The 26,232-nt window shown below is 50.4% G+C and overlaps 3 protein-coding genes across 4 annotated transcripts in view; 1 reads left to right on the forward strand and 2 right to left on the reverse strand.

Moving 5' to 3' along the window:
- LOC106538661 (fatty acyl-CoA hydrolase precursor, medium chain) overlaps window positions 1-5,522 on the forward strand; it is a 33,548-nt gene extending 28,026 nt beyond the window's left edge. Inside the window, exons 10-13 of the mRNA XM_014053228.2 lie at window positions 1,737-1,884; window positions 4,343-4,489; window positions 5,082-5,154; window positions 5,255-5,522. Of these exons, the coding sequence (XP_013908703.2) occupies window positions 1,737-1,884; window positions 4,343-4,489; window positions 5,082-5,154; window positions 5,255-5,441 (555 nt within the window). The 3' untranslated portion in view covers window positions 5,442-5,522. The remainder of the gene's footprint in view (window positions 1-1,736; window positions 1,885-4,342; window positions 4,490-5,081; window positions 5,155-5,254) is intronic.
- A 760-nt stretch (window positions 5,523-6,282) lies between these two features.
- Window positions 6,283-15,369, reverse strand: SLC38A7 (solute carrier family 38 member 7). Of its 2 annotated transcripts, XM_014053229.2 has the most exons (11): window positions 15,195-15,369; window positions 14,407-14,753; window positions 13,555-13,753; window positions 13,078-13,222; window positions 10,704-10,802; window positions 10,217-10,274; window positions 7,886-8,000; window positions 7,628-7,775; window positions 7,353-7,552; window positions 6,789-6,843; window positions 6,283-6,698 (listed from the first exon to the last, which is right to left on the reverse strand). In XM_014053229.2, the coding sequence occupies exons 2-11, from the start codon at window positions 14,644-14,646 to the stop codon at window positions 6,596-6,598; spliced, it is 1,362 nt and encodes a 453-aa protein (XP_013908704.2). In that variant the 5' UTR covers window positions 14,647-14,753; window positions 15,195-15,369; the 3' UTR covers window positions 6,283-6,595. The 2 variants fall into 2 exon arrangements, with proteins under 2 accessions (XP_013908704.2, XP_087584666.1); XM_087728540.1 differs by lacking the exon at window positions 15,195-15,369 and having other exon boundaries at window positions 14,481-14,748.
- A 568-nt stretch (window positions 15,370-15,937) lies between these two features.
- On the reverse strand, window positions 15,938-25,953 carry GOT2 (glutamic-oxaloacetic transaminase 2). Its single transcript, XM_014053231.2, has 10 exons — window positions 25,799-25,953; window positions 25,045-25,201; window positions 23,937-24,065; window positions 22,864-22,923; window positions 22,606-22,767; window positions 22,200-22,304; window positions 20,219-20,369; window positions 19,269-19,434; window positions 18,829-18,979; window positions 15,938-17,417 (listed from the first exon to the last, which is right to left on the reverse strand). Exons 1-10 carry the CDS (start codon window positions 25,867-25,869, stop codon window positions 17,295-17,297), a joined length of 1,275 nt encoding a protein of 424 aa, XP_013908706.2. The 5' UTR covers window positions 25,870-25,953; the 3' UTR covers window positions 15,938-17,294.
- Between the last annotated feature and the right edge of the window lie 279 nt (window positions 25,954-26,232).

Genomic DNA, 26,232 nt, shown 5'->3' on the forward strand with positions numbered 1-26,232 from the left:
GATAGTTTTTATTGCTGCTGCAATACTTTCTGCAACAGAACCTAGGCCCATAATCTTACATACCAGGATTTTTTAATTATTTTTAATTACACAATTTTCTTTGTTATTTATAAAGTTTCCATATCCACAATGGCAGTGTACTGACTGGTTATAATCTATTTTAAATACAAATAATAACTCTTATACATAAAGTAGCTATCACTATTATTCTCAAAATCTATTCATCATATTCTTCACATATGCTCATTAAACATTTTCCATTGTTTAATTAAATGCTCTATTCAGTTTTATCTATAATTAGTTAATAATATCAAGCATTATAAACATTGTATAACCATCACTTTTGTAATTATCATCCAAGTCTATTCATCATCATGTTTACTTATTGAATATTCATTATTTAATTGCAGATTTACTTCATTTTATATCCTCCTTTATTCTGAATTTCTAACTTCTGCTTCTATTTTCTAACCATTGATAAAATAATTCAAAAGCTAAAAAATATTCTGTTTCCTCCTTATCCTTAATTTTCAATGTTAATCTATTCATTTCAGCACATTCTAGTATTTTCTTTATTACATTTTCATCTATAAGTATATTTTCATTTTTCCAGTTTTGTGCTTATACAATTCTCGCTGCTGTTACCACATGTAAAATTATATATATATATATATATATATATATATATATATATATATATATATATATATATATATATATATATATATATATATATATATATATATATATATATATATAATTATAATTATAATTATAATTATATTTCTCTGGTAGGATACCCAACAAGAACATCTCTGGTTTTAGTTCTATTTGTTGTTTTATCATTTCTTCTAGCCACATTTTTATTTTTAACCAATATTTTTTTTGCCATAGGACAAGTCCACCCCATTTGATAGTAAGAACCCGGTATTTGTTTGCATTTCCAGCATGTGGGAGATATATTTTGGGACATCTTTGCCATTCTTGCTGGTGGCATATCTCACCCATAAAACATTTTGTAGATATTTTCTTTGTAGGCTATTGACACCATCAATTTATAGTTTCTCTCCCAGAGTTTTTGCCATTTATCTAATTCTATAGTGTATCCAAAAAATTTGGACCATACTATCATAGTTTCTTTTACTTGTTCTTCCTTTTTAAAATTCAATAGGTAGCTATGCATTTTTTATTAGTTTATCATTTGTCCCTAAAAATATATATCATCTAATTCTGAAGGTTCTTTGTAAAATCCATACATTTCTGCCTCTTTCTTGTATCTTGATTGTATTTGCATAAGTGACCACCAGGACAAATCAAGTCCTTGATTTTTCAGTTCTTGTTTTGATTTCAATTCCCCTTGTTCATTTAGGATATCTTTATATGTTGTAATTTGGATGTATTAGTGCTTCCATCTTGGATAGCCAGACCGGTATTTTTATGTAATGTTTCTCTTTGATTCTTTCCCATACTACAAGCAGAGCATTTCTAATATAATGTCTTTGAAAATATTTGTGTATTTTATTTTTCCCATACTACATAAATGAAGACATACTTTCACTAACCCTCTCCTATTGATTATGTTAGGGTGGCCGGGTTCACATAGGATGAAAGAGGGTCAAACAAACTACATTGGCATGATTAATGAGATTTGTCAGTGAAAGTTCATTCGTGTTAATGAAGTGCCAAAAAGCAAAACAATGCTCAGTGTCTCAACATATGTATTTATTTCTTGGTAGAATTACCCTCCTGAGATTATGCAGATGATACTGGATAAGTATTTGGAAGCCACTGAAGACCCTGTAGAGTTACGCAGTCGGTTTCAAAAAATTATGGAAGATGCCATCTTTGTCATACCTTCTCTTCAAGCAGCAAGATACCACAGAGGCGAGTTCATGTACAAAGCCATAGGTTTCCCCTAGAATAGAAATAGAGCAAAGGTGAATTTAATGTCAAGAAAGGGTTTGTATGAAGCCCCATTGGGCCCAATACTATATTTTTTGACCCAATATTGGAAAACCAAGCAAAGGTCAGTTCTTGGTCTGCTGGTTATAAAATCAACCTCTTCATCTGTGAAGATATTTTGGTCTCCAGTCAGCCCCAAAGTGCTCAGGTATAATTTGCTGATTACATTCAACAAACTAATGGAATAATAGTTTCCCAAGTCTTTTTTATAATTAGGCATAATAATTGACAAAGCCTAGCTTGTTGGAATTACCAGAGGAATCAGCTATGGTCACAGCGAGGGCTGCAAGAATTGGTGTCCACCAAACAAGATATTTTGGAAGGGTGGAGACCTCTCTGGCTGTTTTAGGCTTTTAGCTGTACCAATTAGGTCCCTCCCCCCCCCCCCCCGGGATGGTAACTGGTAACCAGGAGACTCAAGTCAGAATTTCTATCTGCTTTTTCTGGCAAAAATAACTTAAAAATACAATTCCCAACTAACTTGAAGTTTACAAAAAATAGATTGTTGTCATTTTAGTGATTTTAGCCATTTTATAAGAAGCATTCTGCCATTTCAGCCAAAACCAGTCAAACCAGAGATTAGACGCCATTTGGACCATGACCCTCTTCAGGTGTCAACTTTTGGTAGTGCCTTATTTCCCCCCAAATAAGGCCAAGCCTGATTTTTGGGGAGAGCCTAAATATATGCCCTCCCCCCAAAATAAGCCCTAGTGAAGGGGTGAGCGTGGCCAGCACAGGAGGCAGCTCTTCCTTTCCCCAGTCAGCTAATGGCAGCTGGGCCCCTTAATTGCAACTCGCAAATCAGCTGAGCTGATCGGGAGCTGCCTCTCGTTCTATCTCTCCCCAGCATTCTTGGCACAAGCCCATCTCCCATCCATCCATCCATCCCCCTCGCCTGCAAACTCCCGCCCCGCTCGCAAGAGAGCAGCCATCTGGCACTTTTTGCTACGTGGTGCCCACCCAGCAGACACCCCCCCTTCCAGCTGGGCAGAACACCACTCACCGAGGGGTATCCCTGGGCAGCCTTCACACTCACAGCCGGGAGTCTGGCAGAGAGAAGCTGCCTCTGTGTGCCGCCATCAAGCTCCGCTCCTCCCACGGGAGGTGGGGGTGGAACACGAGTGGCCTGAAGGTACCAAGCTGTGCAAGCGCCTGTCTCCCTCTGCGCTTGCACACCTCCCAGGCCTTACCACATTGATGTGGGCAAAGCCCGTGAGCACCAGGTCCTTGAGGAGCTTGTAGCCGATGCATACATGGCCTGGGCCAGCTCCCCTGCAGAGCCAGGGCCGCTGCCATCCCAGCAGTAAGGATGGCTTCCTCTGCGGCTTCCAAACAGAGTGGAGAACAGGCCAGTTGGGCAGCCACCTGCTGCCGAGTCTTCTTGGAGCCGGGGCAGAGAGGTGGCGAGGGAGCTGCAGCTCCGCATGGAGTTGGAACCATAGATTGGGAAGCACATTCCCAGAGTGGCTACTGCCAGAACACTCTCTGCCCTGGCTCCCAGAAGACTCAGCAGCAGGCAGCTCAGGGGTGCACCTTGTCCGTGTGTCCGGCTCTTTGGGAGCCTGCTTGCAAGAGAGCAGCAGCCCGACTGGCCTCTTCTCCGCTTCCAGTGGCTTCCAGCTGGGATTTGGAAGCCACAGAGGAAGCCATCCTCAGTGTTGGAGGGGGGAGGGGAGGCCCTGACCCTGCAGGGGGAGCTGGCCCAGGCTGTGGCTTCTGCATGGGTGCCAGTTTCTAGATACAGCTCGATCAGTTAGTGGCATTCTGCCTGGCTGGAGGGTAGTGGTTGTCCGCTGGGTGGGCACCACATGGCAAGAGGTGCCGGGCAGCTGCTCTCTTGCAAGCAGGCTCCCAAAGAGCCGGGCACAGGGACAAGGTGCACCCCTGAGCAAACTGGCAGTAGTCTCTGCCAGAACCCACCCCTGCTTGTCTCCCACTGAACACATGTCCCACGATTCCTGATCTACACGGCCATAATGTGTCAGAGTATAAATGTTCATAGACTGGAATAGACATGGCAACAGGTCAGCCAATGGGGATGTTTGGAAACTGAAGCATAGTAATTTTTTATATGCGGCCATAAGAGAGAGCTTGGATTCTGGGCATCGCTTAGCTGTATATAAAAGTTGGTTTGGCCTCTGTAACTTTGCAGCTTTTGTACAATATATGCCCTCTGTATCTCTCCACTCTGTAACGACTTGCTTCTATGAATATTGCTTCTGTGTTCTTGATTTTGTATGTTGAATTCTGCTGCATGGTATTGTATATAAAGAAATGTCTTATGTAATTGAATCCTGCAGAAGATCATTTACTTGTGTGCTGGTCAGATGTGTTGCAAAAACACTGACATGATGCTTTCTGTTTCTCCTATGTTTGGTAGATTCTGCTGCTCCGGTCTACTTTTATGAGTTCCAGCATCGTCCCACAGCATTCAAAGATACAAAGCCAGATTTTGTAAAGGCAGACCATGGCGACGAACTCGGCTTTGTATTTGGAGGGCCATTCTTGAGAAGCAAGTCATTCACAGGTAGTAAGCCTAAAACGACTGAATGGAAAACTTACCCAGAAATCCTGTCCAGACCAGGAAATCTACTAGGGGTTTGCAGATCAGCTTTAGTTTGATTCTATTCAGATCAGTGATTCAGTTTAACTGCAGCTTGTTAATAAGCCATTTAACCCCAGATGTTTGTTGATGGCATGCTTAAAAAAGCACTAGGAGAACCCTGTGTTGATTTTGCAAAATTCTGTCTTAACTGTTCAAGTGGCTCAAATTATCTTCAATTATCAATTATCTTCAGTCACAAACTGAGGACATATTGGTGGACCCTGCACGGCAAGGCCGTCAGCCCCCCAAATAATATCCCATCGGATGATCAGGCCAAGTGCCACACCCCATCCTGCCGAGCAGTTCCTAACGCAGGTGGCTTCTCAGTGTCCCCAGAATCTGACATCTAAAATCTCAGGTTCACTTTCTGGGAAATCAGCTTAGCTGTCATTGCAGAGAGATGGGAATTTCTAGTAAACTTTCTCCATGAATAGGTGGAAATCCTTTTAAACCCTTTAAATTCTAATTAGATTATGAATGGGTGTAAGTATTTTCTCTTGTGTGCTCTACATAGGTGAAGCTACGGAGGATGAGAAACAGCTTAGCAGAACAATCATGAAATACTGGAGCAACTTTGCCCGTAACGGGTGAGAGTTTGGCAATTTTGAAGCACTGAATTTGGATGGTTGTGTTATGTGGTGGGAGTATGCTAAAGGCAAACTGAATTCTTGGCTCTGCTATTTCCAGGGATCCTAATGGCGAAGGCCTGGTGGAATGGCCGTCTTATGGTCTGCAGGAAGAATATCTCGAACTAAACTTGGAACAAAGGAAATCGGAGAAACTGAGAAACAGCTATGTGGACTTTTGGTTAAAGGCCCTCCCTGAAAAACTGAAAACAATAATGGAAGAAGAGAAAACACACCCAGAGCTGTAAAATGCTGCATTTTTATGTCTCTTATCTCTTGCAGCAAGACTGGATAGTAAAATCTATTAAACAAACCTTGTTCAGACAGTCCATATGAGTGTAATTTGTAATAATTTGATACATTTCTTAAGTAATATTTGAGGCTAATGGCATTCAGTTGCTGAGGAATATTAATAAACTCACTAAACCACCGTTGTGTGTGCGAGTAAAGAGGGCAGCTGGATTTGGGAGAGGCCCCTGGTTTCCACTCCCCATAAAGGTACACCAGGCCCACTCAAGCTGCAAAACCCGAGAAATGTAATTTGGGCAAAGCCCCGGGGTGCCGACAGGCAGGCCAGAAAAGGGGGTTCAATAAACTTTTGGCCGGATTGCACCAGCCACAATAGCGCAAATTCCCTTTCTCTCCTGCCAGAACAAACTATTTCCCACGAAGAGCCAGACCTGCGGGATCCATCACCAACTGAGCAACTGGGTTTGGCTCCTTCTTGGAGGCTTCAGCTGCAGAAGCAAATGGGGAGAGCAGAGAACCCCTCCCCTCCCCCACAAGCCACACCCATTTTGCCCAAAGCACCAATGTTCTTGATTGAAACGGGGGTGGGGTGGGGGGGATGGGAGGTTATGAATGAATGAATCCAAATAAATTCCAAATCTCTGGAGGGAAAAAGTATGCATTTCTAGTCAAGGTTTTCTTCCTCTCACCCCCTCCCTTTGTTTTGCAAGATTCAATTTCAGGTACAAAAAGCAAAAGCAGCGTCACTTGAGGGAACTTTCCCCCCACTAAAATTGCTCGGTGCTTTTCACATGTTGACTTGCAAACACCCCTTCCTTCCCATATTTGATGTCACAAAAATTACAATCAAATACATTCACTTTATTCCATCCTTGGTCCACACAGAGAAATTGAGCTCCTTGGCTAAATGGAGAGACGTCCTCCTCAGCGGCTGAAGTCCATGGGAACTCTGGGTTTTTTTTTGGGGGGGGGGCAACAGGTGAAAGCCAACAGCCCTCCTCCCAAAAGCCACCGGAAGCCAGAGAGCTGACCAGGAAAACAAGAGGAGGGTCGTGTTTTGTCAACGCTGAGGCATCCCCCAAACTGGGGCTCCAGTTGGGCTACTTGGAGGTCCACATGGGACTGCCTAGATCCAGAGAAGTAGGCAGGTGGATCACTTCCTGAGATCCATGGAGATGGCATTGGCCGTCGTCTGTCCAAAGATGAAAGCGCCAAGGACAACCATGAACATCCCATAGCCGACCACCATCCACCAGCTGAGGGAGGAGACAAAAACACAGTTCAGGCCAGCGAGGAGGAGAAGAGCAGGGAGGGGGTGGTGGGTCAAGGCCAAGCGCCTCTCTTACCTCACTCCTCCAGCTCCCTGAACCTCGGAAAGCTTGGTGTGGATGAGGCAGAGGCCTGGCAAGGGAAAAACAGACCAGCAGAATTTGGCAGCCTATCAACAGCCTCACAGAAGCCCCCGAGATCGAGTCCCCTCCGTCCCCACGAGAACGAGTTGAGAGGAAGCACTTTTCCCTTTGGGCTCCATGGGGGAGTCTCTAAGCCAGGCAGGCATCCCCTCCCTCCAAGGGTCAGCCCTGGGCAGGACGCAGCCCTCAGGGAGCCAGACGGGGATTCCCATCCTCTCCCTGGAGAGGCAGAAAACACCCTGCCCGTCCTTTGCCAGGCTCTCCCTCCCCTCTCTGGCCTCGTCTCCTGCCCCAGGCAGAAGCTGAGGTGGCTCTTCAGGGGCGGCCGTGGCTGCCTTCCTTGCCAATCCTGTCCCCAAAGCCGGAGCTGAGTTGAACTGGCTGCGGCCTGGACCAGCAGCCCATCCAAGCCCCGAAAGGGAGAAGACGGCCACCCCGCAGCCAAGAACCCCAAGAGGAGCCGCCTTCCTCCCGCCAGCCAGAAAACCTTTTCCTTACCTGGGAAGACAAAGATGAAGCAGGCGGCCAGCCCCCCGATGACCGAGATGACTCTGCCGATGTCCGGAATGAACAAGGCCAGCAGGAGGGTGAGGAGGAACCAGCAGAAGGTCTGCAAGAGGCGTCGGCGTCTCTCCCGAGTCACGTCTTCCTCCATGCTTTCCCCTTTGTAGCGCAACCAGAGACCTTCCAGGACGGCTCTAGGAGGGAGACCTCGGGAGGGTCAGCAGGAGCCCCTCCCCACATTCCCCCCGCCGGCCGGCCAGCCTGCTCACCTGCCGCAGAAGTGTAAGATGGGGTAGGAGGTCAGGACAGAGAGGATGATGAAGGCCCGGGCGAAGGCCACTGGGATGTCGTCTGAGGGGTAGGAGAGCAGCACATCCTGCTGCACATTCTCACCGAAGGTCAGGAAGCCACAGACGCCTAGTAGAGGCAGAGGGAGGCTGTGGCCACACCAGGCCCGGCTTCTGCCAGGGGTGAAGCAGAAGCAACTGGGCAGAGCGAGCAGCTGGGTTTGAGGATCCGCTCCCTACCTGTGCCCATGTAGACAAAGAGGGCGATGACCATGGCTGCTGTCACGACGACTCCCCAGGACCTTACCTGCGGGCACTTCATGCTGTTGAAGATGGGCACGCTGCTGACGTGGCACTGCAAAGGGGAGAGAGACGCTCGGTGTGTGTGGATGGGTGTGTGTGTGTGTGCAGCAAAGCTGCTTTGGGGCAAGAGGGGCCAGGCCGCCATTCCCAAGAGAAGGCGGCAGTCTGCTACCCCAGGTCCCCACATCCTTCGTCCACTCAGGCAGGCATATGGTCACCATAGACGGACATCCATTTCAGGAGTCCTGCTTTGGAAACATCTAAACTCCCAACGAGGAATCCAAGATTCCCGGGACAACATCCTCCTTAAGCAAATGATGGGGAGTTACTGCCTGCATTTCATTCCAGTAGCTGAGAATAATTTTAACTGCCACCACTTTTTTGAACTCAGCCTGGCAGAGATTCCTTGCCATTGAATCTCCTTAAAACCTCCACATTTCATCGCCGCCTTTTCCACAGTGGCTGGAGAACTTTCTCAGGGGGAAACTCAATGCTGGGGCTTGGGCTCTCCTTCCTCCCCTTCTGCCAAGTGAAGCCTTAGAGGCCCAAAGCTCCTCCCTGACTTTTAGCCAAGCTCAGGCTTGCGGGGCATAACCTGCCCCCCTCTTGAGCTCCACAGGGGAACGCAGGCACCGAGGCCAGAGGGGGCTTCTCAAGGGAGGCTCTGCTGCTCCCTGACATGGGCTGGGCTGAGGGGCAGGCGCATCTAGAGGAGTGCCAGGATCAAGTCTGACATGTCAGAGGCTTGCCCCCCAGCTGCAGAACTGGAGTCTGGATCACGGCATTCCTGCCCACTTGGTATGTGCTGTCTCTGGGTGCATCTTTGCCAAGATCCTAATATGGAGCAGGTCCTTTCCCTCCCCTGCCAGGTGAAGAAGCAACCTGGAAGAAGGAATCTGAAGGTGGGGACGACCCTTGAGGCCTCCCCTTCAAGTGCTGGATCCCTCCTGAGTTGCCACCCAGGCAGAAACCTCCCCCAGCACCATTTGACTTGCTGCACAATGCCCAGCAAGGCGGCAATCATCTGAATTGCTCCGAGGCTGGCACAGCTCATTTGCCCGCATGCTGTCTATGTCTATGACCATCCGACCCACCTGGCTTCCTTTGCAGGGCACTGGACACTGTAAGGAGAGGTACCTGGACTGTCTCTCCAAGACAACTGTACAATGAGAGAGAGTTCTTTGAGATGTAAGCCAATCAGCGGTCCTGGGGAGGGGAGAGGCTTGTGGGGGGGGGGACATAAACACCCCCCATCAAAAGTGCATCCTCTCATCGCTCAGGATGGGCAGACTGTGCTGGGTGTAGCCAGGAGTTTGAGAAGCGGCCATTGGATGGAGCACGTGGCCACTTACAAGCGCTTTTTTTCAGGAGAGAAGCTATTCTCTGCCACACGTGGGCTTTTCCCCCAGGCTGCCACTCCGGATCCTCCCTTCCTTCCCAGAGGAAACTCATGTAAGGGCAGGTCACCCTGAATCCCCTCAGGCTCTCCAACTGCCCTTTCGTTTCAGACACAACCACATCGGTTCTCATCAGCCAGCTTCCCTGAATCACTGCTCAGGAAGTGGTCAGCTCACGTGGTCAGCCCACAACCCAAGAAGCCATAAAACACCCTTCACTGGCAGAAGTCTCTCCCTAAGAATGGCGATTCCCTCCTTGGCGTTTCCTGTCCGTGCTCAACTAGGAACTTTTTCTGGCACAAAATGGCCCTTTGACTCCTCCCGTCACTCACTTCTGGCCCTTTGGAAAACCACTGATCCAAAAACCTTCGAAAGTGGTGGCGTAGCTATAAAAAGCACTCGTTCAACTCTTATACCCAGCGTGTCACACCACTAGTTTGCGGTCTTAGGAAAGAAGAAAATCCAGTCAAATTTGGAGGACGACTGAAAAGTCGCTCCCGGATCCCATTTCAGACAGCCTCTGCTGGATACACAGGAAAGATGCAGAGGAGCTAAAAGATGCCTCAAGGCCCTGAGCAGAAGACACCCCTTCCCCCACAACAAGAAGGGAGGGATTCCTCCAAACCACCAGCAAGAGCTGGGGGGGGGGGGGCTGAAAGGGCCCCATAGCATCTAGAGCAGGGGTGTCCAAACTTGGGAACTTTAAGACTTGTGGACGTCAACTCCCAGAATTCCCCAGCCAGTCTTAAAGTTCCCAAGTTTGGATACCCCTGCTCTAGAGCTTTCAAGGACGGAAAATGTCCAACTGCTCCCTTAGCAAAGCCTCTCTTGGCAAATCACAGGGCAGAGAGCAGAGCTGCACGAACATTACCTGGAAACCGAAGCATATGGTGGGCATGGCGTTGAAGACAGACACCCAGGAAGAAGGGCTGCGGGGAAGAAGAGGAGTTACATTAGCTACGGCTGGATCATTCCTCCCCCCACAAGCGCCTCATCAGAATGGCGTGCAGAAGACGTCCCAGCCAAGCCCCCCCAGCCCCAACTGCGGTTCTCCTCTGCTCCTACAGGGATGAAACAACGCTGGGCCACAGGAGACCCCCTTTCCAGGTGGCTGCTCCCCTCCCCTGGCAGAATAGCAGCTGCAGCTCGAGGAAGAGGTGAGCCAGTTACTGCTGCTAACCGAGCGGGGGAGGGGGTTACCTGGCCAACCCCAACGATGCACAATAATTGACACTGTCATGTAAAAGACGGCCAGATGTGCAGTACAGAAAATGGGGGAGTGGGGAGGTCAGGCCTTTATTTTCTATGCCAGTCCGTAGCAGTCTCTGCCTCTCTGGGCACAGCCAGCGTTCACGTACCTAGTTGTGATTGCCTCTGGGGAGATCCCTTGATCAGGCCAAAAATACTTTACAATGACGACAATTGTGACGTACCAGGTCCCGATCACACTCAGGCAGCTGAAAGAGAGCAAAATGTAGGGATGTGGTGATCAACAAGAAACATTTCATATATACTTTATTTCAATAGCAACATTTTCAAAAATGTATATTACAAACAGAAACAGGAGGTCCTACTGATTGAAAGAAAGCTTGGGATGGGGATCTTGGTAATCCCACGCAGGAGATCAATTGGTAAAGGTTATGAAAATTGGGTTGATTGACTTCAACTTCAATGCAAGAAATTTATACATCATTGGCACCCAATTCCTGCTAGATTGGCATAAATCGAAAATGAAACGCACAGGTACAGTATAGGTGGTACCTTGCTCAAGAGTAGTAACTGTGAAAGGGATCTTGGAGTCCTAGTGGACAACCATTTAAATAGGAGCCAGCAGTGTGCAGCAACTGCCAAAAAGGCCAACACAGTTCTAGGCTGCATAAACAGAGGAACAGAATCAAGATCACGTGAAGTGTTAATATCACTTTATAATGCCTTGGTAAGGCCACACTTGGAATACTGCATTCAGTTTTGGTCGCCACGATGTAAAAAAGATGTGGAGACTCTGGAAAGAGTGCAGAGAAGAGCAACAAAGAGGATTAGGGGACTGGAGACTAAAACATATGAGGAATGGTTGCAGGAACTGGGTATGTCTAGTTTAAGAGAAAGAAGGACTAGGGGAGACAGGATAGCAGTGTTCTAATATCTCAGGGGTTGCCACAAAGAAAAGGGAGTCAAACTATTCTCCAAAGCACCTGAGGGTAGAACAAGAAGCAATGGGTGGAAACTAATCAAGGAGAGAAGCAACTTAGAACTGAGGAGAAATTTCCTGACAGTTAGAGCAATTGATCAGTGGAACAGCTTGTCTCCAGAAGTTGTGAATGCCCCAACACTGGAAGTCTTTAAGAAGATGTTGGTTAGCCATCTGTCTGAAACGGTATAGGGTTTCCTGCCTAGGCAGGGGGTTGGACTAGAATACCTCCAAGGTCCCTTCCAACTCTGCTATTGTATTATTGTATTAAATATATCAAAATTATTCTTTCAAATGTTCAAGAGGTGGTCAAAGCAAAAGGGTTAGTCTTTCATTTACGATAAAATTATACCCTTTGGGTGTGAAATCTTTGGGGAGATAAGTGCTACTAGTAATCCAAGAATTACATCCTCCCCAGAGCCAGCCCTACGGAATGCATTTATAGGACTAAACTCTATGCTTAAAAATAAAGAGAGCATTCTTTATTCATCAGCCACAATAATTGCCCAACATTGGAAAACTCAAGCTAACATAACAGAGTTGTGAATTAACTAGGTGTCTTAAAGTGCTACGTTACAAAATAAATCCACAAAGTTAAAATTAATGAGACATCAGAGACAGGAATCACGTTTATCAAATTTGGACAGATGTTAGTTTTATTGTACTCTGCTATACTTTAGACAGATGACAAATGCTTATGACAGGGCCTGTGTAGGCTCCTTGCAGTCGGCATCTCTTGTATCTCCTATTTTTTTTCTTTTTTCTTTCTTTTTTTATGTGCCTTGGATTTATGTTAATACGCTTACCTGATATTGTTTATTAACATATATGTTTAAAAATAATACTGCTTCTTTATGCAACTGCTCTCATCTTTAAGATTATTTACTTATTTTTATCCCACCTTTATTACTTTTACAATTAACTCAAGGCGATGGGACACATCCAACACATCTTCCTCCTCCTCTTTGTCCAACAACCCCAACGACGACTCCTGTGAGGTGGGTTGGACTAAGAGAAAAACCAGCTAGTTTTCATGACTAAGGTGGGACTAGAACCCAGAGTCTCCCCCTTTCTAGCCCAGTGCCTTAACCACTAGACCAAACAATCAAGTTAAACATGATTTTAATAGAGCATAGGGAAGGGTGCTCTAAAAACCCAGTTGGTGAAAGGGATGGCGAAGAGCAGCTGCCGGCCTGGAGAAGAACAACCCTGTGGAAAGCATTAAGGGTGAAAACATAGGATTTTCCCTCCTGGGATCCAGACTTTTGCTGCTGTGAAAGTTAAGGGTTAAAATTGGTCTTTGTCTTATAGAACAGAACTGAAAGCAAGTTTGTGGCTGGGGGTGGAGAGAAAGGGGTGAAGACAGGCAACCACCTCGCCAAAGACCAGCACCTAAGTGGCAGCAGCAGCTGGAAAACCAGAGTTCTTGGACCTGACACAGCTACGAACGGGCAGGAAAAAAAGCCCCCCGAGTCAACACCTGTGGGGGTTGGCCCCTTTGGGGGAGATGGACACCAGCGGCAGCCCCCCCCACCAAAAGGTACCTGGCGTATTTCTGGAAGCCAATTTCTTTGGGGATGGACAGGGGGAGGATGAAGAGAATGGCCGTCAGGCTGATTGTGAATTTGCGATCCGTGAACCAGCAGCTCCTCCCTTCTCTGGCGCAGCTCTTTATCAGCACTGGAATTACTTCCGGAAACACAGAAAGAGACAATTGGCATCCAAGGGCCCAATCCACCGAATTAGCAGGATGAGTGCTGAGAAAAGGGCTTGTGCCAACACCAGGGGACTACAGGATGGCAATGCTCCCTCAGAGAAAACCGCGGACAAATTCTAGATGTGGAAGACGAGAGTGCTGGGCAGGAAGTCACCGGCCTTAGAGGGGAGGGTGAAAAATGGGGGTCGGCTGTTTGGTTACGTCTGGAGTTCAAAGTGGGCTGCCCAAAACAAAGACGTCGCCGAAGACGAGACCTGGGAGAAGTCTGGGGAAAGCAGCCCAGGGCATCCACTGCCAGACTCACTCTTGTCCTGCTGATCCCCGATGATAATGAGGAAGGCAATGCAGGTGCCAAAGGTGTAGACCACGATGGCCACCTCACACAGCACGCCCAGGACTCGGCCACAGACAGCCCACACCACTTCCTGGTAGGTGCGTTCGTTACTGGCCTGGGAGCAGTAGGCCAGGATGACCAGTCCTCCAATAATGAAAAGCAGCAGCCCCTGCAAAGGAGGCAAGGAAGGGCAGCGTTAGGTGGGAGGGAGGGGCACCAGGTAGAACAGCCCATGCAACACACACACACACACACACACAGTGGTGCAGCAGTCCTGCAAGCTACTTCTTGCTGACTGCTGACAATTTGAATCTCTGCAGGCTCAAGGCTGACTCAGCCTTCCATCCTTCCGGAGGTGGGTAAAATGAGGACCCAGCTTGTTGGGGAAATATGCTGACTCTGTAAACCTCTTAGAGAGGCTGGAAAGCGCCATATAACTCTTAAGTGTTATTGCTATTGCAGCAAAGCAGGGTGGGGGGTATAGGCAACCCACACCCCACAGGACAAGCTCTCTGGCCTGTAAGTGGGGGCTGCCTGTAGGCTCTCCGGCCAGGCCCTTTGGGACCCCAAAGAGCATTCATGGAGGGAGTCAGCACTTGCCCTCTGGTGCTTGTGCCTGGCTAACAGAACCACCCTTCTCCTCCTCCTCAGGAACACTCAGGCTGGCAATAAGCCCTGGCCAGCAAAGGAAGGCAGCAGGAGGCCCTGGGCCAGCTCCCTTCCGCAAGGACAAGTCTATTTGAGGGGCACCCGTTGGCCCCAAGGCCCAGCCCAGCCCGTGACCCATGCCCTGGCCCAGCAGCACCAAGAAGGGCCCTTCACCATCTGCATGGCGATTCCAGCTGCCACTCCACCGGCCATCTGGAAGGCCGCTGGGAAGTTGAGCAGGCCCGCACCCAGCGCGGCGTTGACGACAATGAAGACGGCGCCCAGCATGGAGGTGGTGGCAGGCCGGCGCTCCTCCACACTGGGGCTCTGCAGCAGTCTGGCCCGCTCGCCCGCGTCGGCGCTCCACTCCCAGTCGCCATAGTCCCTGTTGATGCCCACGTGGCTCTGAGTCATCTTCTCCTGGAAGCCAGCTTATCCCGGGAGCCAAGCCACACATCCCTTGGAACCAGAGGGTGGGTGGGTGGGTGGGGGGTCCTTGCAGGGCAACAGCAGCAGAACCTCTAGGAAGAAAAGCCAGGGACATCAGTCCCCCCTCCCAGCTTCTTAGACCCCCCCCCAGACTTTCCTCCCCAAAACTGCCCCCCAAATAAGCTCTTGCGTGTGAAGAGCCGGCAGGGGAGCCTGCAAAGAGCTCCAGGGGGTCCTTCAGGGGGGCGGCACGGAGCCCACCGCCCTGGATGCCCTTCGCGGGCGCTGCAGGCCCAGCCAAGCCCCCTCCTCGCCAGGCCACACAGCCGCCCCCAGGCCTGAGCCGGCATCGCCCGGAAGGCTCCTGCCCTGCGCGGAGGCCGGGAAGAGGCCCCTCTCGGGACAGGCCCGCACCGGGCGGCTCGGCAAGGGCCTGGCGGGCTCTCTCCGGCAAGGTAGCCAGGCAGATCGCGGGGCCGCCTCACACGGCCCGACTCCCCTCGCCCAGCCGCCCAACGCGCCCCGAGCCTCACCGCGCCGCTCGGGGCAGGGAGGAGACGGACACCCGCCGGTCCCCAGGCCAGATCCGGGGCGGGAATCCGGCACGAGACCCCCGGGCGACGCGGCCGGACCTCCCAGATCGGGGCGAAGTCCGGGAGCGGCCAAGCGCCTCCCCGCCCAAGCACGCGCGCCCCGCCCGGTGCTCTCCCGGCCGCGACCCTCGTCTGCCCGCCGGGAAAAGGAAGCCGCTCCCTCCCTCTTTTGCCGCCCCGCCCGCCCCCTTGAGGTGGCCTGGATGATTTCCTGGACACTTTCCTGCCCTTCAGCCCGGCTGCGATGAAGCCCCGCTTGGGAAGGAGAGCCCGCGGCCTGCTCCAGCCCCCCCCCCCCCCCGAGATCGTTATGGTCCCGCACGTTGCGCAACGCCGGGAATTTGGGGGGATTTATTAAAGCAGGAAGCGCCGAGACTCCATGGGGGCTTCAGAGCAAGGGGCACCCAAAGGCCACCGGTCGGGCCCCCTTTAAAGCAGCCCAGGCACAGGGCTCTTAAGGAGGTGTCTGGCCAGGCTGCTCTCTGCAGGGCAGGGGCGATTCAGCCGAAAGAAGCCCCAAGGGAGCTCCGGGGCCTCCCTGGTGGAGCCAAGGCCCAGCTGAGCCCGGCATCTTCTCTCCTGGTGTCCAAGATGGATGCCACTTCCCAACAAGTCCCCCCCCCCACCGTGCAGGGCCCCAGGCCAGCGACCAGGGGGGCCCTAAAGACTCCCAGACCAAGGTGTGATGTACAGCAGCTTTATTAAAGGGGGGGGGGGAGGAGAGGAAGGCAGAGACTGGCGGCTTCACAGAGGGCCAGCTGAAGCCCAGCAGCTGCACAAGAGGCAGGTTGTCCACAAGCTCTCAGGATGGGGATGCTGGGATTTCTCAGCAGCCACAGCACCTGTGTCTCTTTCAGCGGCTTTGCTCTTCCACTGATCGGTTCCCGAAGAGGCGTCACAGGATGCATGAACCCTGGGAGGCATTTAATGGCTGCAGCTGTGCAGGTTTCCCAGAATGCTTCTACCCACTTGGGGTTCTGAAGGGACAGACGGCGCAGCTGGGGAGACCGAGCACCCTGGCATCAACCTGGCACAGGACAGGTGCGCAACTAGTAAAGCTCGTTGGTTGACAACTGATGGCAGCTTTCTCCTGCCCTCTGCTTTCAAATGGGGGAGGGGGGAGCATTCAGATGTTCTTAAGACTTCCATGAGAAGATTCAGGGCTCCATCATACCAGTGTTCACAACACAAAAGAGGGGCTGCAGTGCCAGGATTGCAGGGGGGGGTCAGTTTTGCAACTTCTGTCCTACTTAATGCATGCGATGTTCCATTTCTGTGGATGTTCTGCCACACACCTTTGAGCAACTATCTCTACCAGAACTGAAGCAGCACTAAAAAAAAATTTGAATAAGAGAAAGTATTTTCTTGGTGAGCTGAGCAGCTGAGAAAAATCAACACTGGCAAGTTGTGTTTTTAAAGAGCCACAACATATGCCAATGTTGCCAAGCTTTACCCCAGGAGGAAAGCTTTCCACACAAGCATCCCATCCTGGACATGGGACACACGAGGGTTTCTCAAAAACCTCAAAGGAAAGGAAAGGCATTCAGAATTATACCTGTCAGTGAATCATTTAAAAAACTGTGCTAACTTGCTTTCTTTTGGGAAATGAAAAAAAAAGGCTTATATTCCTGTCATAGGAACAAATTAGAACTTTTTCTAGCAATAAAAAAGCCACTTTCCCTTCAGAGCTTGCTTTGAATCCCTGGGCACAGAGTTTGGGAGAAGAACGTCCACTCCAAGCAGGCAGACTGAACAGGGCACACTTGAAAATTAGGCTGGCTATTTATGGGAGCTGTAGTCCTGGGGAAGGCTACCCCCGCAAAGAGGCAGAGTTTCTTAGCCCAGCTCAGGATGCCGGAGTGTTTGCACACACGACCGGAAGTCACCTCAAGCGATGAAAGGGGGGGGGGGCAACGAACACAGCCAAGTGACAGATGATGAAAAGGGAGGGAAATGCTTGTGCTATGCGCTGCTGCTCCTCCTACTCTCTCCCTTCCCCGCCTAGCCAGAGTACGAAGCCATCCGGACAATCCTCCCTGTTCACTTGGACACCTGGTGGATGGCGTGAGCCAGGTAAGCCACATTGCCGGAGGTGAGGCCTGCAACGGAGATGCGGCCATCCTTGGTCATGTAGACGGAGAATTCTTTGGTTAACCGTTCCACCTGGAAAACAAAAGGCTCAATTCAGGAGTCTGCCTGACTGGCCAAGTATCGGAGACCCCCTGAACTGCTTCCTTCTTTGCTGCAGCAAAGGTAGCACCAACATGAGAGGGCAAAATCCCTGCTATCCTGCGGGTTTCTGGGCATCACCAGTTACATTCACTTTTTTAATTTTTCACTAATTTATATGCTACACTGTAGGAGAGAAGTTATTTCAATACAACACTATATATGGTAAGACACCCCTAAAACCCCTCAGGGTGTGTGTTTTGTTAAGATACAGCCTGTTGTGCCTTAAAATGAATTATACTGTATTGCCGTAAAATGGCTTCTACTGTACAGCGCAGTAGAGCTGCCATGGTAACAGCTTCACAATACTCCACCAGGGGGTTCCCTCTGGTAAGAGGGAAAATCCAACATTAGAAATTATGTTTGGTCCGGACATTTCCCCCCCTATAAATTAACACCCGGACAACGTCAAGTTATCAGCTAGTAGAAACTAAAAGCCCAGGTGATTTCCAATGATCAAAACTGAGGGCACTTCAGCAAGTTCAAGAAGCACAGCAAGAACATGACCCTCTGTCCTCTGGAACCTCTCCGGGCAGCAACCAGACACAAAGTTCTCAGTGATTTTACTGCCCTCCCCCCAACTGACAGGACTGAACCTGGCTCAGAAGCTGATGGGCAACCTGCAGAGTTGTTTCAACACAAACAGGGGTGTCATTATCTTGCAGGCTTGAACTACATACGCACACACAAAAATCCCTCAGCCTGTACCTTAATAGACTTGATTGAGTCTTGAAAACCAGAGAGGATAGTATACCTTTTCGTTTCATGTTTTAAAAGAAAATAATAGAGCAGTAGAGAGCCAGTTTGCTATAGTGTTCAAGGTACTGACCCAAAAATCTGGAGGCTGTGAATTCTAGTCCCACCTTAGCTATGAAAGCCGGCTGGGTGATGTTGGGCCTATCACCAGGAGACGGTGAGTTTTAGTCCAGCCTTAGAGGAATGGAAGTTTACTGACTTTGGGTTAGTCACTCTTTCTCAGCCCAACCCACCTCAAAGGGCTGTTGTGAAGAAAATAGGGTGTGTTGGAAATGTTTGCTACTTTGAATTATACATATGTGAAAGTAATAAAGGCAAGATATGAATGAATGAGAGAAAGAGAAAATGGAAGAAAGAAAGAAAGAAAGAAAGAAAGAATTGGGCAGACTCTTAATTTACAAACCAAAGGTCCCCATTGTAGCCCCTTCATCAAAGTATCTGAGGCTCAGTAGAGATGAAAATAAGGGTCCTCCTTAAGGCAGGGGAGGCAAGCTTCTCGGAAGCCCCCCAGGGTCTGGCTGCTAAATAAAGGGGGCAAGAGGTCAACAGAGCCCAACTAGGGTGGAGGCAGGGCCAGCCCCCTTCTTACCTGTTCCGGCTTGAGGCCTGTGAAGCAGAACATGCCGATCTGATCAGTGATGTGCTGCCAGTTATGAGAAGAGCCTTCCTTCTTCAGATTGGCCACCAGTTGGGTGCGCATGCCGATAATGCGGTCGGCCATTCCTTTCACCTCCGCCAGCCTGCCCAGAGAAGTCAGAAAGGGTGGTCAGCAGCAGGGAGAGCGGGTCCACCCCCACCCCGTCCTGCTCTCCATGACCCCCATCTCAGAGCCCAGAGAGAGAAGCAAGCCAACTTGGAAAGAGGCTCTTCCCACCTCCAAAGGCCGCTTTGAAGGGGAAGCATTTCTGTGAAGGACAGAATACTTGGCCCTTCATGCCAGGCTCTGCCCCGAGGCCCCCCTGCCCAAAGGCCTCCGGCTGCAAAGCACAGAAGAGAATCTGGCTCTGCCTGGCCTCTCGGGACCCTCACCATTCCTTCCGCAGATCAGGGCTGTTTAGGATCATGGAAGCTATCCGAGCCCCATTGATGGGGGGGTTGGAATACATGGGGCGGATCAGGATCTTGAGCTGGGACTCCACTCTCTTGGCTTCCTCGGAGTCCTTGCAAATGACCGTGAAGGCGCCCACACGCTCCCCTGGAGGCAGAAGCCAAGTTAATTGTGGACCCCTCCTCCCTATTCCAGCAACACCACCCAGCCCCCCCCCCCTTGTCCCCTGGCCCCGTTGACAGGACAAATCTCTGGCATAGTCCTCTCCTGAAGACGTCCCGTCATCCTCGGATTCCTTCCTTCAAGATGGAGGGTCCACCCCTTGCAAGGAGGAGACAGGGGGACAGGGCAGCTGGGAGGGCTCCGGTTGAAGGTCTGGGCTCACAGGCACACCTCCCCTGCATGACTGGCCCAGAGGAGGCTCCGGCACTGCAGCCAAGGCAGAAGCAGGCCCTGCCAGGTAGAAGTCTTGGCCATCTTTTCCCACAGCCCCAAGGGAGAGGAGGGAACTTTGTTTAGCTCCATCCTCCATTTTGGGTGGGGGCAGCTGTAGAAACCCAGCCAGTTTGGTTAGTGTTGGAAGGATTGATTATGTGCTCCTGGGAACAGACCCAATTTAGCAGGTGGAGGAGACCCCAATGGAGGCTCCTGACTGGCTGCATGGGTTCTGCTGTACCCCAAATTGGGCCACAGATGGCACGAACCGCCCAGCCCCTGCACCCTCTGGGCAGCAAGCAGGCTCTCGCTAGCCATGGTTTCTGGGAGCAACCCAAGAGAACCCCCCTTCCCCCACAGGTGTTCTAAAGTCATGGCACCCCATTTCTCCTGGGGGCACCCCAGAAACTCCCCTTTCGAGCCTTTCCTTGCGCTCTGAAAGAGGAAGTGCTGAGGGGTCCGTAGGGGGGGGAGTGGTGGAAGAGAGAAGGCTTACCGTAGAGACCCATGTTCTTGGCGTAGGACTGGGAGAGTACAATGTTAATGCCTTGCTCAATGAAGTGACGGACAGCCCATGAGTCTCGGTTTATGTCCCCGCTGGCAAACCCCTGATAGGCCATGTCAAAGAAGGTGAAGAGGTTCCTTTTCTGGAAAAGAGTTTTCAAGGGTGGCCACTGAAGCAGAACATTCGGCTGCTGGCTCTCTCCTTGTACAAGGGGGCAGCTCAACAAGACCCCTGAGGTTTTCATGCAACACCCCCCCCCAAAACAAAACAAACCCATACCCCAAAGGCCTGAAATGTGTAACACACAAGCATCTCATGCATGCAATTCAACACTGAAAAACCCCAAAATGCATGGAAGGCAGAAGAACAGAAGGAAACACAAGATGTTTCCTTCCTTCCAGGGCAAGATGTTCTTGAAAGCGGAGGCTAACCTGCAGTCCACCCCACCTTCCCCGCAGCACATGGGCAGCCCCCCCCCCCCCCCCCCCGCGGCCCATCTCTTGCCGACTCCTTCTGGAGAAGGGAGTCCCTACGGCTGCCACTGGCACAGCAGCCACTGTTGGACACAGCTTCCAGCCATGGCTTCTGCAAGAAGTGGAGCCCAACCCCAAAAGGCAAGAGCTCTGCCTCTCCCAGGCTTACTCTGAAGCGTCTTTCTTCCCATTCATTCCTTCTAGCTGCAAGCTGGGCAACCTCCACAGCAACCCGGACCAGAGTAGAGATACAGGCATTATTAACTTAGTGATGGTATCTCCCAGGAGAGGCTAAACAGTGAAGGGAGAGGACTGAGACTTGCCATTCCCACACCAGAGCCCCAGGTGCTTGGCTTCCCCAAACAACGGCCTGGAACTAGGCAGGAACAGAACTACTCCATCTCCAGCTTTCCAGGACACCAAAGCCTTCACCATTCTCAACCACTGCTGAGAAGTCCCAACAAGACCAAGAAGCCTGGTCTGAATCCTGATCGAAGGAGATCCAGGCAATCTGCATCCTCCTCTGCGGCGGATTCCCTATCGTTTTTCAGTAATTTCCCTCCAAACACGGACGTTGGAGACTACCCAGAAACTGAGCCACACACCCCATATAAGCCCAAACACGGGTAAGTATTTGGACTCCACCACCTTCATATTTGGGTCTCTGCATTACTACTCTAGGTGCCTCTTTACTCCCACCATTTCTATAGCTCCGCTGAAAATCAGGATTGGTCAGGATGAGTGACTAAAGGGAGGCCTTGCCTCCAGTCTCACCCGGGTCCTTTCCCTAGGTCCCCCTGGCCTGGCTCAGCTATTCAGCAATGCAACCAACCAGTCGGGAGTTCTCCAATCAGAGGTCCTTGAAAAGTGTTCTGAAAGCACCGTATATTGAACAAAACGGCTTGTTTTCTCCCAACAGCTTTCCCTCCACCGCCAGAGGCCAAAGATGTGGCCACAAGAAGGTCAATGTCAAGTCCCACGTGGTCCAGGATGCTCCCATCCCACAGGCTTTCCAACTACCACCACCCTTCCCCACCCACCCAGTCCCCTCTTCCCTCCTTCAGCCACTCAAAGTCTTCAGCTTCCCTGCCTCTTCCTGAAGGGGGAAAGAATTATGTTTCATAGTTAGCTCTAATAATTCAAAAAAAGGCAAATGCCTGCAGTTGCCTGGATAAGATGCCTCCCCAAAAGCAATTTGTTAGCTGCAAATCTTGACTTCAAGTCAAAGCACTCTTCCACTTGTAAAATAAAATATTAAGAACAATATGAAAAATAGATATAAATGTAAAAGAAAAGCCAATTTTAGGTACAAAAAGAAATTTAAATTATAAAGTAAAAATCAAGACGCCAGTCAATGAAAGTGGCCAAATCCCAACGTAATTAAAATCAAACAAAACACCCATTTCCCCTGCACCCTACACGGCCCAAAGGATGCCCCAGGAGCACAGCCAAAGCCCGCAAGGGCTGAAGGAAGACCCCTGCCTGGGCCCGGCACTCACTTTTACTGCTGCCGCCAGCTCCTTCCATTGCTCTGGACGAGGGTCTACTCCAGTGGGATTGTGAGCGCAGGCATGGAATAGAATAATGCTCTTTTCTGGAATTTTCTTTAAAAAAGAAAAGAAGATGCGGGGATAAGGCATGGATCACGATCCCTTTAAATAAGAAGTGTTAAGAGTCATTTCCCCCATCACAAAACATGGTAACTCCTCTTCTCATTGTTGCAGTTTCATGCATCAGATACGAGTCCCTGCCTACAGAATGAGCCTCCCACACATCATCTTGGCTTTTGGAAAGTGGCTACAGGACTTCAGCTACCATCAGCCTTGCCTCTCACTGGAGCTTTCTGGGCTATGTTTTCCACACATGTGATCCTCCCACCGTATCTACCCATAGGTGTAAACTTACAGAAATGTCCTCCAACGCTCCGGTGAAGTCAAAGCCGCACGTCTTGGGGTCATAATATCGATAGCTTTGTAGCTGCATTCCAGCATCTCTGAAAATGGGTGTGTGATTCCCCCAGGAAGGCTTGGGGAGGAACACATCACGGCTGGAGCTGAAGAATCGTTGCTAAACAGGAAGAAAGAGGAGGCAGCTGAGTTGGAGCTTGTAGATGGCTCAAGGAGACCTATTCTCTACATTTAAAGATTTTAAATGAGCACTCACCAAGAAGTTGCCTCCAACCCTTAAAGACCCAGTTCCAGAAATTGTCTGCACAGTAACATACTGAAAGGATGCAGAGAAGGCACATGAGAAATCCAGATACCAACAAAGAAAAAGAGATTGTTGTAGCTCAGCAAACATTGAGCCTGTTCTCTAATTTTGCAGCCAAAAACCTTAAAGTAGCAGGAAATGGGAGCCCAAAATCCACCTTCCCCCAGATCTAAGTTACAAATTTGGAGAAGGGAAGTCCCAGAAAAATCCACAGGGCCACAAGTTGTTTACCTCTGCTGCGAAGGTGACATGCTCAACCAACTGAAAAGAACTACTGCAATTCTCAATTGTTTTTGCGATATTACAGAGCATCAATAGAGCTTGAGGGGAGTGATGCTACTCACAATGAAGTTTGAGGCCAGATAGCCCCTTGCATGGGGTGATTTAATTTGTGCAATGGGTGGGATTGCAAGGTTCCAGTGGGGAATGTGAAAACTGAAACCACTCGAGATACAAGCAGCTCCAAAGGGTTGGTTCCCAGATGCAGCTAACCTAAGGATGACATTGTTTCTACTTCCTGCACATTATGTGATTAAATTAACTTTGGGATAGCCACAATATATCTTCTTCTGGACTCAGGCACTGTGAGTATGTTTTGAGGAGAGATCAAGAGATCACACTGAACTGTAGGATTGATTCATGGTAGCACATCCAAGCCAAAGATAAGGAAAAGGTGGAGTTTCAGAATTTTCAGACAAAACTGCATTTACGTGTCCCACATATTACCTTTTCCAACAAATGGAATGAAAGGAGATGGTTCACCTGTCGAAACGCTGCCTCTCTGGGGTCCAGAAACTCCAAGTGTTTTCAAAATTAAGATGCATTGTCACCGGTGAGCTATACAGTTGCTTTCACCTTTTCCCAACAGAGCAATTGGGGTAAATGATTTCAAAGGCTCAGCTAAGGCCGCTACAGAAGTCAACTCTTCATCCACAACTGATCCAAATCTTGCGCAGCAAAGACACCTTCTGATATAGGAACCTCTGTCTGAATGCACTTAATATATATGTCATTTGGCTTCTTACCCGGCCACTTTGTATAACCTCATTTGTTTCTCCCAAAGCCAGTTCAGCTGATGCCTTGTTGAAGTCTGCTAGCCCAGATATGGGCAAATATTCCTTGTCCATCTTCTTAGCAGCTATCTGGGCTTCTGCCTAGATCATAAAGACATTCAATTTACTTAACAATTTCTCCCGCCTGTAAATTGGAAATATTCACCCAATACTGTTCCTAGATTACTATTCTAAATAAAGTAGGGTTTCAACAGGGAGGAGAAGGGAGTTTGTAGGATTATGAATACGGTATAAAGAAAGAATTAGTCAAATAGTTGAGCGCTTGAGCAGTAATCACTTTTCTACCTGAAGTGCATTTTGCTACACCCATTACTCATTCCCTTGGCTAGGCCAGCCTTCAAGTGGCCAATTTTACCTATGGTTACTTTTCTGAAATTTTCAGTGCAAAAAATGCAAACCCCTAAATTCAGATTGCCCTTCCCCCTTCTTACATCTGCAAATTTGTTCTCTGAACTGTCTTTGTTAATCTTGTCAGTCTTTCCTAAGAAACATTCCAGAAAAGTTAAACTATCACTTATTTAATGCCAAGCCTGCACCTCATTCATAGTTGATTCACTTATTTAAATTTTCATTTTGACTACTGCAACATATAAACACACAACCCTAGGTGCTGCTTTAATAATTTCTGAATAGGCAGATTGTCCATTTAATCAAGCCATTTCTTTGGTCCCATTCAGACTTCTGGTAGCTGTTAAGTGAGAGAGCTGATGCTGCTAAAAGACGGCTACTTGACCCTGGTCAAGCTGTAGCAAGCCACTCCCAGTCTCTGGATTGGATTCCATCAGTAAACTCTATAACCCTCACCCATCATGCACACCTTCAGCCATTTGATAGCCCAAGAGAAGGAAGGAAGGAAGGAAGGAAGGAAGGGGGAGTTAAGTTCCAGCTGCTCCCAAATCCTGAAACTTCCCTCCGAGCCCCATCAATGCTGATGGCCGGTCCATTACCCACACGCTGGGAAACGGCCAGAGACCGTTCAAGTGCAGGCCGGACTCCAACCGCCCCATTCGACGTCTGTCCTGACCCCGGGGGTGGGGGAAGCCGAGAGGAAGCAGCTTACTTTGCGGACGCAGTTCAAGACATAGGGCTTCCCGTTGTCATCCCGATAAGCCCCGACTCCCAGGTTCATCTTCTTGGCGCTGCCGTCCCTCTTGAAGGCCTCCGTCACCCCCAGAATAGGGTCGGGGGGGCCCATCTCCACGTGAGCCCACCAGGAGCTGAAGCGTCCAGGAAGAGGAGATCAGCCCGGCGGCATTTCCTCCGAGGGCCGCCGCAGGAGGGAAGCCCAAGTTCTCGCCCACCACCAGCAGCTACAGCCCTCGGGACCCCCCACCGCACCCGCAGGCCGACGCCCCTCCAGGCTCGCGCGGGGTAAAGAGCCGCCCGCAGGTTGCAGGGAGAGGTCCGCCGCCTTCCCCCAGTGCCGCCCCCCCTCCCGAAGAGCAGGGAGTCTCGGGCGCCGGGGAGGCCTCCGGAAGCGCCGCTTAAGGCGGGAACCGCCAGCCACCGGGCGGGTGCCCAGACCGCTTCTCGCCGCCATGGGGCGCCTCAGAAGCGGGGCGAGGCTGGGACAGGTGCCGCGAGAGACCCCGCCCGCTCGACCCCCGCCCGCGCGTCTCCGCTCCAAGGACACCGAGGTCGCCAATCGGAGACCTCGCAAGCGCTCCCGCCCCCCGAGCCGCCCAATCACGGCCGCCCTCCTCGCCGCGATCCCGCCACGGGGTCCGCCGAAGGACAAAAAGGGGTCGCCGTCTTCGTCCCTCCGCGGCCGGCCTGGTCTTCTCGGCCGCGTTCCCACATGCCGGCGCCGTTACCTGGCTCGGACCGCGAGGGCGGCCACGCGAGGAGGCAGGAGCGAGCGGCCACCGGAGCACAGGAGCGCCATGGCAGCAGAGCGGGCGAAGGGATCCGGCGAACCTGCTGCTTCCCGGAGTCGGAAGGGGCGGGGCTTGATCTCATCGGGCGGAAGTCTCGCATCACCGGGTCCTTTCAAGGCGCGTCTCGACGCCCCGCGCATACGCCGTTCGTTGTGCCGTCGTCGTGCTTTGCTGATGCCGGCAGATTTTTTCTCTCCGCGGGGATTCTGAGGCCGCCTGAGGGCCAAAGCAGGGAAGCTTCTCCGGAGGGCCTGCAGTCGGCCACCCCCGGCGGAGTACATACTGTCGATCTGTATTCCCTGAAGCTTCTTGAGAAAAGAACGTGGTTGAGAATCCTGGACCTTTTCCAGATGAAACCCAAACTAGATCGC

Source organism: Thamnophis sirtalis, unplaced genomic scaffold, assembly GCF_051295495.1.
Source record: "Thamnophis sirtalis isolate CommonGarterSnake01/CBP01778 unplaced genomic scaffold, rThaSir2_p1.2 scaffold_14, whole genome shotgun sequence".
In the NCBI taxonomy this organism is placed as follows: Eukaryota; Metazoa; Chordata; class Lepidosauria; order Squamata; family Natricidae; genus Thamnophis; species Thamnophis sirtalis.